This window comes from Genypterus blacodes, unplaced genomic scaffold (assembly GCF_046128005.1).
Source record: "Genypterus blacodes isolate CSIRO-AG114 ecotype Tasmania unplaced genomic scaffold, CSIRO-AGI_Gbla_v1 ptg000015l_1, whole genome shotgun sequence".
Classification (NCBI taxonomy): domain Eukaryota; kingdom Metazoa; phylum Chordata; class Actinopteri; order Ophidiiformes; family Ophidiidae; genus Genypterus; species Genypterus blacodes.
The window spans coordinates 3,108,071-3,125,360 of record NW_027466829.1 but is presented as its reverse complement, the minus strand read 5'-3'; the positions used below and the strand labels follow the sequence as shown (position 1 = coordinate 3,125,360).

General features: G+C 45.7%; 1 protein-coding gene across 2 annotated transcripts; it reads left to right on the top strand.

Annotated features, from left to right (window-relative positions):
• The first annotated feature begins 2,048 nt into the window (after positions 1-2,048).
• On the top strand, positions 2,049-17,188 carry pkp3a (plakophilin 3a). 2 transcript variants are annotated; one of them, XM_076169971.1, is made up of 14 exons: positions 2,049-2,128; positions 4,434-4,608; positions 7,854-7,939; positions 8,426-9,303; positions 9,933-10,056; positions 10,980-11,184; positions 11,995-12,169; positions 13,072-13,189; positions 13,453-13,617; positions 13,718-13,900; positions 14,066-14,219; positions 14,308-14,503; positions 14,623-14,710; positions 16,073-17,188. In XM_076169971.1, exons 1-14 carry the CDS (start codon positions 2,111-2,113, stop codon positions 16,112-16,114), a joined length of 2,607 nt encoding a protein of 868 aa, XP_076026086.1. In that variant the 5' UTR covers positions 2,049-2,110; the 3' UTR covers positions 16,115-17,188. The 2 variants fall into 2 exon arrangements, with proteins under 2 accessions (XP_076026086.1, XP_076026078.1); XM_076169963.1 differs by lacking the exon at positions 2,049-2,128 and having other exon boundaries at positions 4,266-4,608.
• The last annotated feature ends 102 nt before the right edge of the window (positions 17,189-17,290 follow it).

Sequence of the window (17,290 nt, the reverse complement as noted above, 5' to 3'; positions counted from 1 at the left end):
CATGACGGATGTTTGGACCTTTCTCCAATTTATTTGAATGGGATTTGAAGGATAAAGATAAGAAATCTCAGCGGCAGAAGTCATTCTACATACGTTCTCAATATACTGTTAGCCAGTGTTTATCTATTTATTTTGTGTGTTCATTTGTACAGGGACGGTTCACAGTAAATGTACTGTGACAGCATTAACCAAGAGTTCAATTTCAGCTGTGACCATAGTGTGACCTACATTACAGAGAGACATCAAAGAATTAAACAGACTTTATACAATATTACAAAATACTACAAATATCAAATACAGGGGATACAATAAGGCAAACAGTGTACAGTGGTTCATCAAGGTCCTTAGTTTTATACCAAAGTGCTGTCATTGGCACTGCTGGAGGGGAGCCGTTCACTTACTGGCGTCCTGACGTCAGACATGTACAGAAAACTCAATGGTCAAAAGGTTATAATATATTTTCAGTTTGTGTTTCACTTGTTTCATACCTAATAAAGTGTCTTCATATTATGCAGTGTTTCCAATATCAACCTGTGAATCACACACACACACACACCCTCCCCCACCTTAAGTCATGATTTGTAATGATACCAATAAAGGATGTCTTGTTAATTTTGGTGGAACTTGTCCAGAAGTTATAAAAAAAAATTCTCAGTGATTGAACCCAAACTAAACTATACAGAAACTCACCTTTAGACTCCTCACATGACACAACACACAACATCAGTCGTCCATTTTCAGTCACTGTATCTGTATCTCAGCTCCCCTCAGACATGGTCCTGACCGCACATCCCCACAAGAGGGCAGTCTGCATGCTGTTCTTGCTCAGGGGCCACACACTCTTTCTTATTGCTCTACATTAGGAAATATGCCAATGTGTACTAAAGCCTTCTGCCAGCAGCCACACCCTGCATGCAGAATGTGTTTGTTCTGTCAACAGGTTTCATTTGTCATCTGAGGATACAGCCGGTCATGTGTGTAAATCACAATGTCCCCCAGCTAACACACACACACCAGCATTCTGCTCATCATACTGTATATCATATATATAACGTTTGTAATAAAACTTTGGCTGGTCTGTATTTAGCTCTAACATTGCTGCTCTACAAGATCTGAAAATCACAACATGGCGATGAAGCCTGGATCTGTTTATTTATGACTGAAGAGCCAAAACAAACACATTTGAATCAGCCAGGTAAATCTGTGAATGAATCTATGGCTAAGTGCTTGGGCAGCTTTGTGTTTACTGTGATACTTATTTTATTCTTATTTCCTTGTAGTGATTGCCAGAGACAAAAAGCTGCTGTGTGTAGCATGTTAGACTGTAGGCAGAGCATGTGTCATTCTCAGTCTCATTCAATCACTTTCTCTCACACACCCAGACAGACACGCTGAGTCAGTAACCTTTGAGCTTATTTCTGTCACTCAATACCTCTGATCCCTGCTGGGAATTTGTTACTTTAGCTGCTTTGTTGTGAGTCATCGAAGAAATGCTGCATACATTCTAAAAAATCGACTCGGATGCTGATTAATACACCAAAAATAAAATACTTGCGTAACTCTGGGTTATTCTAAAAGAGAAAACTCTCATGTGAGTGAGAGTTTCCCCTCCACAGCACCAGTGGAAGTGTGTTCAGGTCTCCTCATCTCTCCTCACTTGCCCTCCCCTCACAAGTTGTCACATGTTTGCCCATATTGAATTTTCGCTACACACCCTGTGGTGTCATCTTTTCTTCTTTGACTCATCTCTTTGCTTTGTGGTAACCTGGATGCTTGTTGACAATTAAAAAATTGAAGGCGGTGACTGCTGAGGTTGTCCTTATTTCTCACGATACCCCAACAGATTTGACCTCATAGAAGAGCAGGGACGCGGATCGGAGAGGAGAAACTCCAGAATCGCTTCAGCCTCAGTGATCATGGTAAGTCAAGACTTATGAGCAGATATTGCGCAACTTTTTTTTTTTGATTTGTCACCATCCTAACTGTTATTGCAACACATGCGCATCTGCCACTCAAAGGCGGGACAGCTGTGACTGGTTGGTGTAGATTGAGTGAGAAGTGAGAGCAGACTCAGTGAACCGTGGAGGAGAAATCAGGACAAAGTCTCGCTATGAAAACCGGATTACAAGTAAGGAGGATTTGATGGGCGGTGGAGGTCAAGTTTCTATAGATGTGCTGCATCGACTTTGATCTGGTTGGAGACATAAAATCCTCAGCTTTTCTCAGGGGAGATGATTGGCTGATTGAATAACCTTTACACAGGCTGCAGTGCACTTTGCTTTTGTGATCAGAGGCATTGAAACAAAGAGAAGCTGTCAGGATTTCAGGAAAGACGGTAATTAGAGTGGACATTTTTATTAACAAATCTTTAATACCTTTTATCTAGATCCGGCAGATACTACTCAAGCTCACATATTCAGTATTGCTTCATAGTTGCTAAGCTCAAAAGGAACAAACCAGATAAAACTTAGGTGTGGCACCAAACCTACTAACTGGGACTGTGCCACACCCTGGAACAAGCCTCCATTCATGCGACTAATTCGTTTAGAAAATTGTACAGTGTCACATCAATCCTACAGTCCTACAATAGAGTTAATCACAGAGTAAAGCTTGTAAGCACCGCCACAGCTACAAATCGAAGGCCCCCTGAAAGAATATTGCTCTGGGCTCCCAATTGTAACTTGTGTTGTTTTGAAATGAAGAAATTTCTCTCGTTTGTCGCTGATTTATTATCAGACAAAAAAATGAAAATACTTAGATCCAGCAGGTTCATGTGTCATCGGGGACACTGGCATGGCGCTGATTGCATGGGGGTAAATATTAGGTTCTAGATTGTAAAGTTATTAATTAAGTAAACAAGGCAAAAGAATGTTAAACTAGATGCTTAAGAGTTAACCCTTAATGACACAAGACAGATAAAAAGGTGTTTCTTAGTCACCTGTCCATACTAGTGGCAGGTCAGCTCAGATTCAGAACAATTGTGGAAATTCTGTTATAGCGATTTATTTACAGCAGGTGTGGGAGGTTTCAGTCAGGTTAACGGTAGATTGAGAACCACTTCATGGATCAGCTTGGATCAAGAATTCTGTTATGTCTATTGTGACTAAGACCCAACCGTCATCTTGGTATGAGTGTGTGTAGTGACAGCAGGGAGGAGCGTCTGACATCTTGATGACCCTGAATCTCATGGCCAACAACCAGTAATGACGAGAAATATGAGTAATGGAGGAGGAGGTTGAGGCCCGCTGATGTTGATTTAAGAGCACTTACAGTTCATTTTTATGTAATAATCTCAAACAAGACATCTGAATATGAAATTTCTCTACAGGTGCTGTTTGTTCATGAAATAGTGGTTTAACAAGAAAAGCCAGGGATTTTAATATTATGCCTGAGGTGTGACAATGAAACTCAAATATTGACAAGACAAACAGTGATCTTTGAACAGATTAGTTCAATTAAGTGACTCTTCAGGGTTAAGGGCCAAAGGGCAAGTATTTATTTTTCTATGTCAAGATTCCATTACAGCCTCCTTCCTCTACAGTACACACACACACAAACGCACACACCTGCTTGTTCAGAATAAAAACCTCTAATGGAGCCGTGAACAAAATGAGCGCTCTGCCTCCAACATTGAGATGCTGGATTTGAACCTCTCATCAAGCTCAAACTGATGTTAATAGGAGGGGAATTAACAACATAAGTTTTCTGGAGGAATTTTCCATTTAATTCAAATGAAAAACATTCCAGCTACAAATTTGGGCTAAATTTACAAACAAAAAGCTCTGCATTTCATCTGTCAATCATCTGGACTCAGCGGGAAAATGTTCAGTTTCAGGCCAAGTTTGTATGAAATAAAAGTCAGAATGAAAGCATGACATATTAACATACTTACATTCACTCCTCCTACCTGGGAACCCCAATATTTCAATCATCCAATATTATCAATAATAACAAAAATATGAATAAAATAAATATTTCCAATATTTTCCTATATTCACGCAACTGTACGTTTATGTTTACGTTTAAATGAATGCTCATATTGCCATAAAATATAGTCAGAGTGTAAAACATTTTTTTATAAAATAATTAACATAAATAACAGTCTATTGATGGTATAATCTATTAAATGGATTGAGGAATATTCACCCACAAATGATCAAATGTGTGTGTGTTTGTGTGTGTCAGCTCACCTGAGTGTCAGGTAGTGTGTGAGCGCTCTGGCTCCTCCCCCTCCCCTCCGCTCTGGAGCTCCAGTTCGGCCGCTCCGCTTCTGACACTCAGCGTCGAGCTGCCACGACGCGCAGCGCGGATCAGCGTCTCCTCTGCGGCTCCCCGCGTTCCTCTTTCTCTTTTTATTTTCTACCATCGTCTTCCACACACTCGCCGCCATGAGTGCCTTGGCCTCAGAACACGCCTTTTTGTCCGCTTTGCAGCCCAACACCTCGGTCACCACCTACGGGCTCCCGTCTGAGATCCAGATCGGGAACAAGAGCTCCGTGACGGACGAGGTGTCGAGGGCGCGGAGGGTCCAGGAGCAGGTGAAGATGCGGCTGGCGGAGAAGTCCACGCTGCCGCGGCAGAACGGAGGAGCGCACGTCGCCATGTCAGGTAAACCACCGCGCCTGTGTGCTTTTAGTTCAGATTGAAATATTCATGAAGCGCTCCACCATCAGGAAGCTCCGGGCCTCCGCGCAGGTACAGGGAGCTTTTGTCCGACAGCAGGTGCTGACCGCCTCCTACAGGCGGGGGGGAGGCGGACTCTTATCAGACTCTCACTCTCACTGCCTGTTATCCTGTTTGCTTTGGCCTAACGAGACAGGAATTAAATGAAAGTGAAATTAAAGTATTTGTGAGCCCGGAGGTGTTTGTTCCTCTGTGAGACGAGCAAACCTGTTCTGTCCCTTTATCTCCCAAAGTATGCAGTCAACAGCTGATAACAACATGTGGAAGATCAGTGTGTCAGAAAGAAGATTAGAATTATGTGATGAGGTTGTTTGCTGGATTGGACTCCAGTCAAGTTGAATGAATTGAAAGTGTGTGTGTGTGTGTGTGTGTTTCCTTTTTCTGTTGAATTGCATTCTGCTGCTGCTGGGAGGGAAATGTGTGTATTCAGCACAGATGGTTTGTCCTGACTGAGGCAGAGCTGAATCTACTGTAACGATCAGATCTGTGTGTACCTGCGCAGGAAAGAGTTAATGTGTAACAGGCCCAAACAAGAGCTGCTTTCACCAGAGAGCAGACCAAGGCGAAAGTCTCTCTCTCTCTGTGTGTCAGAGATCAAGTTTCAGGCCTTAGTCAGCTTCAGGAGATGCAGGTTCAAGGGATTCTTGGCCAAATGACAGTGTTTGTGTGTGTGTGTGTGTGTGTGTGTGCGTGAGAAGTAAGGAGATAAAAGGTGTTTCTTAGTCACCTGAGCGTCTGGCACACCGGCCAGTCATTGTTGGCGGTGGGATTGTTGTCTAAGCAGTGGAATGAATCGGGCAGGGCACCAACGTTTTCCTGAGAGATTCGACCTGATCTCAACATTTAATGTAGAGAGACTCAGGTGTGTGAGAATGTGGCCTGTGCACCTGTGTTTGTGTGTTTGTTTGTGTGCTTCTCTGTGCTGCGTGGTGCACAAACACATTCCTCCTCTCTTCTCTTCTCTTCTCTTCTCTTCTCTTCTCTTCTCTTCTCTTCTCTTCTCTTCTCTTCTCTTCTCTTCTCTGCAGTGAACAGGCTGAGCTGTGACTTACAGCCGTTATGACCTTTAATTAAGCGAGGCAGGTTGTGCACGTCAGTAGATTTAACGTTTTTTTTCTCACTCTTGGAGTTTCGCTGTTTCCCCGAGGCGCCTACAGGACCTGCCCCGACAGCATGAGACACACACACGCACCCAAACACCCAAACACACATATATATATGCTGTACGTCCCATATTTTGAAACGTGTGGAAAGCCGGAGGAACACGCAACTCTGTGTTTGTTTCACAGGCAGTATTTGTCAAACACTAATAAAATCTACATGTTGGCGGATGTTGTCGATGTTCTCTCGGTGCGTCACTTCGCTGCGGGCATTGCTGGGAGAAAAACACACACACACACACACACACACACACACTCCTTAACAAGCATTTACGTCATCCGCCTTGCTTTGAAACTGTACCTGAGGAGCGAAAGAGAGAGAGAGAGAGAAAGAGAGAGAACACACAGTGCTGATCAGTGTAGAGGCTTGGTTCCTGGTAGAGAAGCTCATTAGCTATACAGGGAAATAGGGACCGACAGCAGACGAGGAAAACATCCCGGGACTTTGCATAAACCGTCCCTCTGAGTTTTAATCCCTGCCAGCCTGTATGTGTGTGTTTGTATGTGTGTGTGTGAGAGGGGGAAAAGAGAAGTAGGAGTGTTGTGGATTCTTGGCATTACCACTGCTTTTACTTTTTCAGATAAGAAAACAAACACAGGGGGGAAAAAAAGGGATCAGCGTCCTCGGTGGAGGGTTGTTGCTTCCCAGGGTGTGTTTTATATGCATTGTAAAGCTGTGATATGCAGGTGGATTGGGTGTTGCCAGGTTGGAGTCTGAGCCCGAGCCAAGAATTGTCAGTCACTCTCCTCCTCTCGCTCCGCCGTACCAACAGGTTTGGCATCTGGAGTGCAGTGAGAAAGCAGAGTGCCTCCTCTTTTACCTCCGTTAGTACCCATGACACACACACACAAAATACCCATTTATCCCTTTAGTTGTGTGTGGTTCTGTTTGAGGTCATTCCAGGGAAAGGGAGATTTGGTTTGTTGGACGTAATGCTGCTAATTGGCTGTCAGAATGTTCAAACGGTCTGAGGAATCCGTCTGCACTCGCTGCTGCTTGTTACTCTTTGCATTCTGGCAGGAAAACACATTTGCTGCATAGGAAAGTCAGACTTAACACAATTATCAACAATTAGCAGTGTGGTACTCTTGCGCAAATCATCCCAGCATCCCTTTTAAAGACCTAAATGTTGTGTGTTTGCCGTCTTAATTGTTTGTTTGCCCGTTGCGACCATATAAGGAAGGCGTAGCTTTATTGTAACGTTTCAATAAATGTGTATCTCAGCATCAGAGGCCTTTGTCTGAATACACACAGGGGACTCAGAATCAGGCCAGGCCTCAGGAGAAAACTGCAGCACATGAGCCTTACTTCAGTGTTTCTTGAGTAATAGTCTTATATGTTGGTGTTGCTGTGTCCCTCCCTTGTATTTGTTGTTTAGATGTTCAGGTTCTACCATATTTGAAGCTTTACAGTCTGGTAGTGAGGTGATATTTGTGTATTCTGTGTGATCTGTGTAAGCTGTCACATGCCGCTTGGTGTGTACCTGTGCAGCCGAGCTAAAAACACACACCCATGCGTCCAGAATGGCTATTTATCGATTCACACACATTCAGTTAGCAGTTGGTCTTGGGTGACCTCCAGACCCGGCTGGAACCAAAGAATGAGGAGTTGTTGACCCACATGACTTATCAGACCACACCTGAACAGCTTATTTCCATGGAAACACACCCGCTGAGTCAAGCTGAGGCGACTGCCAGAATAAAAGCCCCTGGTTTTTGTCAAGAGTTCATCATCAGTTATGAAATCAGCAGAACGTGCTGATGAGTTGAGCTGTGTTTGTTCTCTGGAATGCAACATTTCAACACATGATGGATGGCAAACACACTCTTTCAGCACTGTGGAACTGAATGATTTGCTACATTACATACATGCTCCTGCTGGATGAAGCTGTGCAGCGTCATTGCTTTCCCCTGCGCTGCGACTTTCTACTCATTATGAATTAAAAAACACAACCACAACTGTTCTGGTGAATTATCAGCGTGTAACTATATTTCCTTTCTTCCTTCCAGAATACGGCGGCTCTTCCACGATGAAATATCAAACCACTCCAGGTTACAGCACCAGATCCTACATGTACAACTCCAAAACGATCGCAGTAAGTTCTCCTCTTCCTCACAGTATGAGCACACACTCGCACACATCACCCACATATCCAGCAGATCAGCCTCTCCGACTGCGATTCCACGGCTACCCACTCAGGAAGGCGTGTGTGGTATGTCACAGTGGAGTGTGAATGGGGACCAGCTCAGGGGTTCACGTCCCTCCTCTAGATTCTTGGAAGTGTAACACGTCGTCTTTGTGTCGAGGATTTTTGAGCTGGAACATACAGAGATGGAGAGATTTGGTGTTTTGGTGATTGAACTGAAGATGCGTCTTGGCTTCTGAATCTGTATTGTGGAAGTGGAAACATGATGAAGCAATACTGAGGTCATGACTTGTGTTTGCTGGAAGAGGAATTATAACACCTTTTTGCTGAATCAGTCAGTCAGTGCTAACACACGCACACACACACTGTAAGGCTGATCAGGCGTTTGCTGGTGCAGTAACAGCTCGGCTTCTTCTTCTCTTCTCCTCTCTCCAGGCTCCACGCGTGTCTCAGAAATCCGGCTTCAGCTCCAGATCTGCTGGTCCAGATTTAGCACAGTTCTACAAGATGAGCGTCGGGGGTGGAGGCGGAGGCATGGGAGGTGGAGGCATGGGAGGTGGAGGCATGGGAGGTGGAGGCATGGGAGGTGGAGGCATGGGAGGTGGCGGCGGCGGCGGCGGCGGTGGTGGTTTTTACCAGGATGAAGTTCGCCTCGGTGGCTACCAGGGGACCACCAGGAACCATATGGACATGTCCATGAGGCGAGTGGACGCAGACACGCTCTCTCTGCACTCCATGAGGCAGCCAGCGCTGGTGAACCCCTGGTCGCTTGATAACAGCGACGCGGGCAGTTTGATCTCTGACCGGGACGCCTCCTACAACCGTCAGTACGTCCAGACCACCATGAACGGCTACAACAGTCAGATGAAGCAGGGGGGGGGAGGGGGCACCATGACCCTGCAGGGCCCAACCATGCGGCAATCACTCAGCGGCACCCTAACGCGCGGCGGAGGCATGATGGGAGGAGTAGGAGGAGGCGGCGGCAGCGAGATGATGATGACAACCCAATCGGCGGCTTACAAAGGTCCGGCTCACCGCACCATCAGCAGGATTAACCAACGGAACCGAATGAGCATGGGCTCCGTGTCGGGAACCAACACCCTGCAGCACCAGATGTCCTCAGGCGGCAGCAGCTACGGCGGCGGTGGCGGAGGGTTCATCGTGGGCGGCGTGGGCGGGCAACAGGGGAGCTACATGGTGCAGAGGCAGAGCACCCTGCCCCGCGCCATGTCCATCAAGAGCATGCACAGCGTCGGCAAGGGCATGGACATCTTTGACGGGCAAATGGGGATGAGCATGAGCAACCTGAGCGGGTAAGAAGGCGTTCTGCTCACACACTCGCACGCAAAGAGCGAAATGGTACACACACACATTTTAGATGAGATAAATATAGATACACACATTTGCTTAGTAGGCATTTGCTTTAACTCAAGCCAAATGTGTGTATACAACAGATATCAGCTGTGTGTGTGTGTGTGTGTGTGTGTGTGTGTGTGTGTGTGTGTGTGTGTGTGTGTGTGTGTGTGTGTGTGTGTGTGTGTGTGTGTGTGTGTGTGTGTGTGTGTGTGTGTGTGTGTGTGTGTGTGTGTGTGTGTGTGTGTGTGTGTGTGTGTGTGTGTGTGTTGGGAGGTGGCTCCATAGTGGCAGGACTGGTTTTGGGTGTGGCGCCTCAGTTTCAGGCTTCACATTTCACACACTTAGCAGCATGGTGCGGTTTTGGCCCTGCAGATTTACGGTGGTGGGATTATGGAAGAAGTCGAGCGAACCGAACGTCGCTTACTAGAAATAAATCAGATGGAAGTAATTACTGTCTGTGTCTGTTTGGTTTCTGTTTACCTAATCAAAACATCAGTCCAAACATCACAGTGGTTCCACACATAGCAGCCGAGCGGTGAAATAGTTGAAATGCCTGTTTTGAATCCCCACTCTCGCTCTCTGACAGGATCAACGGCCTGGACATGCAAACGGCCGTGCAGTACCTGAGGGAATCCGACCCCAACATGCAGGTGCTGGGAGCCGCCTACATTCAACACGAGTGCTACAATGACAAAGACGCCAAGAATGAGGTATGAGATCAAATGGCTTTTGGGTCGTTTCTCTGTTTGCGAAACCTTAATTGAGGAAACTCGATCATAAAAATAGTTTCCCCCCTTAAATCTAGGCGTCATTGAATAGATGATTGACAGCAGCTGTGCCCTATGTAGCAGACGTTGTGTGGAGATTAAACTAAATCTTATCTGGTGTTACAGACGGGTTTTTGCACTCCAGTTGCCTCTCTTGGCTCAGGTCCTCCAGCTTGTTGAGGCTTGTTACCTGAAGCTCAGAGGATATTCCGGTTGTGAGGGGATTTAAAAGCTGATGTGCCTCTTAGAAGTCACAAAGGAAGAGTGAGGCTGTGTTCAGACCTCGTTTGGAGCTCAGAGATCAGTTCTTTCGGGCTCACGTGAACCACAACCGCACAAACCGACTCAATAAACTGATAAAGCTCACCTACAGTGCTGTTGAAACTATGACAAAGAGTTTGCTGATGATGCCTCGACTTCTGAATATTATAAATATCTAACCAAGCTCACCTGATGCGTCTTCATGTGCTTCTCTGCCTCAATCAGAGTAAATCCTCTCCTAAAGAGGCGACTTGAAATTTAATGTGTTGTTGTGATACAGAACATTGGTCAATCAACCAGACAAGAGTAAGCAAGGCTTAATTGTTTAATTGTCTGTGACTTTGTGCAGGTGAAGAAGGAAACATTTCCCAGCTAAGGGGTTAATTTCCAAAACAGTTTGTAAGCAGGTTGCATTTGCTTTGGTCCACTGTTGTGCGTTACCGTGTGAACAAAAATCCAAGTATAAACATTATTCCGTGAATCAGAATAAAGCAAAAACAAACTCCAGGTCTGAATACATCCTCATGTAGGTTCTGACTAAAGGAAATTGTGGACTTAAATAACATAAAGCCATGAGACAAATTGACCTTTCTCCCCCTCTAAAGGTGCGTCACAGCAAAGGAATCGCCGAGCTGGTGAAGCTGTTCAACTGCAACAACCAGGAAGTGCAGCGCTACGCCACCGGCGCCACGCGCAACCTCATCTACGAGAACATGGACAACAAGGTGGCGCTGATCGAGGAGGGAGGCATCCCGCAGCTGGTGGAGGCCCTGAAGGAGCAGGACAACGAGCTGCAAAAGAACATCACAGGTACTAACAGTCGGTTGCCTTAGATGTCAATGAGTGAGGTTCAGTGTCTGGCAGTAACAGGAGCTGCCGGGCCTACAGGCTCAGTCAGTCAGAAGAGGAGCTGCAAAACACAAATATGAAAAATATGAGTTCAGCTGTAACCAGAACCCTTAAAGAACTCCTGAGGCCCCATATCACCCTGTATAATGGTTTCCAGTATGATAATTGCACTCGGGAAGTTTAGTTTTGCTGTTTTGATGGTTTCCCTTCTGCAGTGAGACTCGTCTTATTCCCCTCCTCTCCCTCTGGGGCAGCTTTACACTCCTGCCTGCAGCTTTATCTGCTCAGGGAATCTGCTGTGTGCACTTTATCCTAAACACACCTTATGTTGCAGGGAGGAGAAGTGTGTCACAGTGCAGGCGGGGCTGAGGGCGGAGCCCCCTGTCAGTCCATAGGGTGTGTGAGGAAGGGGAAGGAAGGAAGGAGGGTGGGTCTGTGTGGGAGTTGTCTGAGCATGTGGACTGACAGTATAGCTGCCACTCCCTGTGTATGATTAAACGTTGTGTCACTTTTTCTCTGGAGCCGTTACTCTGTAATCTGCCTGTCACATTGTTCAGCAATGAAGTGGACGTCTGTGTGTGTGCACCTTTTTCTGCCTTGTTTGCCAAATTGCGGGGGACATCTTGTCTCTCCAAACTCCCTAATCTTTATTTATTTTACAGATTTGTAAAGTCAAGTCTCCTCACTGGAGTCGATGTAAAACCACTAAAAATCTGCATCTTGAAATGTTAAAGTGACATATTAAACGGCGTTATTAACTCTCCCGTGCAGGTATTCTGTGGAATCTCTCATCCAAAGACAACCTGAAGGAGAAACTGGCCAGGGAGACGCTTCCCGAGCTGACCGAGAGGATCCTGATCCCTCTGTCGGGCGGCGGCGACTCCGACGTCATCAAGCAGTCCCCGTCTGAGGCCGACATCTTCTACAACACCACGGGATGCCTCAGGTGCGCTACACACGCGGCTGCCGTAGCAACCCATTGTTTGTCACACTGCTTTACCTGTTGTTACTCACGTCACAGTTGGTGTTGCGTTTAAGGAACTGGTTGGGTCAGGACACTTTGGCTCCGTGTTGCCGCGCCCATCGCGTCACTACAGTTTATTGGCAAGATGCTGAACCGACTTAACGCTCACATTTACATGTGCAAATCACCGCCACGTGCTGTGGTTCCCCTTTGCGTGCGTGTGAGTGGGTGTGTGTGTAAACCCTGAAGAGTTTTGAGTTTGAGGGCCGTTTGCTGTGATTTATAGTGTGGGAATGCCAGGATTTGGATACTGCATGTGACAAATAATGGACAAACTCCTTTACGACAAAAAGGATCAAATTACCCAGCAGCATCAGATCATTTAGGACCTTAGAAGTGAAAGCTCCAGGAAAATAACAGCCTCTGTTTGCATCTGTTGACACAAAAATGACTTCAAAGTTTTATAAATTCCAGGTTGTTAACGCACAACCTACGTCTGTTTCAAGTTGCAGCATTCTGAAGATTTTTAGCATGCGCTCCCCAGGCCCTTGACCTTCACGTGACCCTGTGCTAAACACAGTGGAAAAGCCTGTAAAGCCTACGTTTGACTCGTGTGACGTTTTACCCTGAAATGTCTGCATCTCTAACATGTTGAAAGAAACTGATTTTACTTGATGTTGCTGCTGTTTTTGTTTAACACAGTTCTGCAACATGCGTTTAGCTTTCATTGTGGAATTCTGAGCTTCTATCTTATTGGGCTGTTTAAGGCAAAGAGCAGCAGATAGCTGTAGAATGCTACAACCTACATAAAAAGGAACAATGTCACTGACCTAGTTGAGATGCAAATGACCTGAAAATCTGGCTCTGTGTGTGTGTGTGCCCAGGAATCTGAGCTCAGTGAATGAGAAGACCCGTCAGCAGATGAGGGAAACTCCTGGACTGGTAGATGCGTTGGTGGGCTACATCAAGGGATCCCTGGATGAGAACAAGGCCGAGGACAAAGTAAGACCTGAGCTCAAAAAAGTGCTGAGAAAACTGGGACTGGGAGTTTTGTGTAATTGAGCCTCACCTTTGCTTGGGAATGTGTGTGTGTGTGTGTGTGTGTGTGTGTGTGTGTGTGTGTGTGTGTGTGTGTGTGTGTGTGTGTGTGTGTGTGTGTGTGTGTGTGTGTGTGTGTGTGTGTGTGTGTGTGTGTGTGTGTGTGTGTGTGTGTGTGTGTGTGTGTGTGTGTGTGTGTGTGTGTGTGTGTGTGTGTGTGTTCTCAGGGAGTGGAAAACTCTGTGTGTGTCCTGAGGAACCTCTCCTACCAGCTGTACACCGAGCTGCCACCATCCGCCATGCGCCGCCTGGAAGGACCAACCAGGATGCAGGACTCAGGGAAGGGCGAGGCCATCGGCTGCTTCACGCCTCAGAGCAGGAAGACCAAGAACGTAGGCACACCTCAGATGTACATGTCAGCATCTCTGCCGCCACCGCGACCAGTCAGTGTTCTCACTGATGTTATGCGTCTTCCTCCCCCGCCCCCGACAGAGCAAGAACCAGGACCTCTCCACCTTCACAGAGGTCGCCCGGGTGCCAAAGGGCATGGAGTGGCTGTGGCACCCTCAGATCGTGGGCGTGTACAAAAATGTGCTGCGCCAGTCTGAGATCAACTACACCACCCGAGAGGCTGCTGCAGGAGCTCTGCAGAACATCACCGCAGGAGACAAGAGGGTATGCAGACGCCTGAGACGACCTTGTTGATTGTTGCAGCAGGAAACAAACATTTTGATAAATGTGAATCTACATGACAATCATTCTAAACCAATCCTTCTGTCTCTGTCTCTCTCTCTCTCTCTGTCTCTGCTTCTCTCTCTCTCTCTCTCTCTCGTCCTGCAGTGGGCGTCGGTGCTGAGCCGCGTGGCGATGGAGCAGGAGTACATTCTTCCCGTGGTGCTTGATCTCCTGCGTACCAACCACGAGCTGGAGCTGCGCTCGCTCACAGGCTTCCTCAGGAATCTGTCCCGTCACGCCAGAGATAAGAACGACATGGGTCAGTCGTCCATTTCTTTCACGCTGACATGTAGAATTTGTCTTGTTTATTTAGTATTAACAGCACATCTTTGTTTATTTATGATTAGCCACAAAGATAGTGAACAACCTGGTGACCAAACTGCCCGTCGACGGCCACCAGAAGGATCCGTCCAGCGAGGTGGTGGTCAACATCTGCGCCGTCCTCAACAACCTGGTGACCAGCAGCTACGTGGCTGCCAGAGACATCACCTTCTTTGACGGCCTGATAAAACTGGTGGGCATCAAGAACGCCCACGACAACAGGTGAGCTTTAACATGGCAGATGATCCAGATGATCGCTCTGAATCATTCAAAGTTCCAATGTACAATATGTTGTCTATAGTTTTGAGTTGTAATGTGAATGAATCTTTCTTTCCTTCTAGTGCCGCAAAGATGAAAGCAGCCAAAGCTGCATCCACGGTGCTCAGCAACATGTTCCAGTATAAGAAGCTGCACAAAGAGTACAAACAGGTAAGAGACAAGATCAATAATGAACTCAAAAGGAGCTTATGTGTTATTGATAAAGGTCTCATTAGAAAGGCATGTAAAAAATAATCATTGATGCACAATAATAGATGGGTTTAGTGTGTGGTGCAGAGTTTCTATCTCTCTGAATCAGTTTTTGAGTTGGAGCCTCACAGATCGTGAATGGCTTAACACACTGAATTGAGTGACAAACAGCATCTCTCTGTGTGTGTGTGTGGAGGTTCAAGGAGACATGGGAAATATCTGAGGACCCAGAATCCAAACTGTTTAGATCAGACTCAGAAAAGAAGAACTGACCCAATATCCATCAGTAATGGATGGTTAGATGCATCTATAGTGAGTCCCACTGCAGTGTGTGTGTTTGGATGAACACGTGTAATAGAGTAGAATGTCCAACACGTCTGAAAGCACAACCACAGAATCTTAATCACACTCCGCCTTGTGACATCTGTGATTAAGGGCCGAGAGAGGATTCCCGCAAGAATTCCTGCGATTTCATAATTGTTCTATCCGTCATCACAAAAACACGAGCGGGTCAACCTCTTTGTTGATCATTGCACAGCTCAGGGGGAAAGTCCAAGCCCCACCCTCATTCCTGTACCTGTGTGTGTGTGTGTGTGTGTGTGTGTCTGTGAGCTATAGTGTACGAGTGACAGTGATGGTGAGTGTTTGTTTTTGTGCAAGATGGATGACATTCCTTTCTCTGGGCTTGTGACTGTGTTGAGGGATCTTGCTCAGAAACCAAGTGTCTTCTAACTGCTCACATTATGCATCTTTCAACACACATACACACACACATATTTACCACATGGGCAGGGTTAGGTTGCTCTACTGCCTGTTACAGATCATTACTTGCCCCTCCCATAGGTGCGGTTTTGAGCTGATTTCCTAATGAACAAGTCCCGACAGAGCAAAAAATGCAAAAATATATTGCACGTCCTTCATAGTTTTTACAATTAAAGCGCATGTGCCTGCAACGTCTTGTTACAAAAATGTGCATCGTTGCAAAAATGAAGTCATTGCGCCTTCAAACTGCAGAAATCTGAAACGGTCTGTGTGTGTTTGTGGGTTCGAGTTCAAATCCACGCAAGAAAATGGGGCGTATAAGGATCAATAGGTGTTTCGTATCTCTTATCTTCTTATCTGAGTGTGTAACCTGCGTGTGTGTGTCATGTTAATACTCCTGCCAGTGCTCTTGAACCAAGGCACAAGGATATAAACCTGGAGTTGCTCCCCAGGCACCTCAGCAGGATGTAGTGTGTGTGTGTGTGTCTGTGTGTGTGATCAATAAGAAAGCTTTGAAGTGTCGTAACCTTAAACTCTTCCTCTCTTCTTTTTGACTTACAGAAAGGGTTTAACAGGACAGATTTTGCAGACATGTCCATCTAAGGGCACAGAGGTAACGTATGCAGGTGCTGTTTCTACCTGTCGCACTGTGCCACATGTGGATGGACACACACACAACTGCTAAAGGATCTACCGTATGTAAAAGGATCCCGATGCTCCCTGTGTATTTTTTTGAACTGGGTGGACATCAGTACAGTGCGAGTCACTGGAGACGTGGATCCAGTATATAGTGGACTGTTGATGGACTCGTGCACCTTATCATCTTTCCTGTCTTTGCTTGACGCTCTGTGGTTTAGTGTGGAATCAGGGATTTTCCTCTCTCGTGTATCCAAATCAAGCGGTGCATTAGCAGCAGCAGCAGAAGCAGCAGCAGTTTGTGCCTCTGCAGACAGGCAGTGAGGTGGAGACTCTGTGCCTCGTCTCGTCTTCCCGCTGTTGCATATTGCCAAGAATGCACATAGTGTGATTCTAAAATGTCAATTTTGTAAATTTCTCTTTCTCTTTTACACAGGAATTGGATGTTTTATACTGTAGCTATGCACTTGTATGTTGTTTTTGGATAGAAAGATATGTTCTATCATGGACATATTGTTTATAAGTGAGCGATAATTATAACATGAAGTTATAATTGAATGTATACATGGAGTTGATTTGTAGAAATACAAAATGTGCATTTTGGTGTGGATGATTCATACATCTGGGGTTTGTCATCTTATTGTGCTATTCAGACTTTGGTAATCTGACAGCTGCTAGGCTCATGTTTGCTCTTCAGTTTGTCAAACTAAACTCGGTGTACTGCTTATGATATTTTTACATGACTGCTGTTTGCTTAATGTGTCATGAAACACAAAGCATTCAGGCTAACTTCTTATTCCGAGCTTATTAGAGTATTTGTACTTAAGAACTGTCTCAGATTTGGTATTGCAGATAAAGTATATTTTTGGAATGTATTTGTTGACCTTGTATATAAATATACAAAAACTTAATTTCATTTAAATCATGATAATTCTGATTCTATCTTTGCATCGCACTGTAATGCGTTTCTAAACACTGTTCACTGTTTTTTGTGTTGTATACAGATTTTTCAGCTAATAAAGAGACGGATATAGAATGTAATATCTCTAAGCATTTTCTGTGTGAGTTGTACAAATGTCCTCCAGCATTTGTGGTGGCTGTAGCAGAGCGGCATTGACGTAGTGTAATGCCAGCCACTCCCTG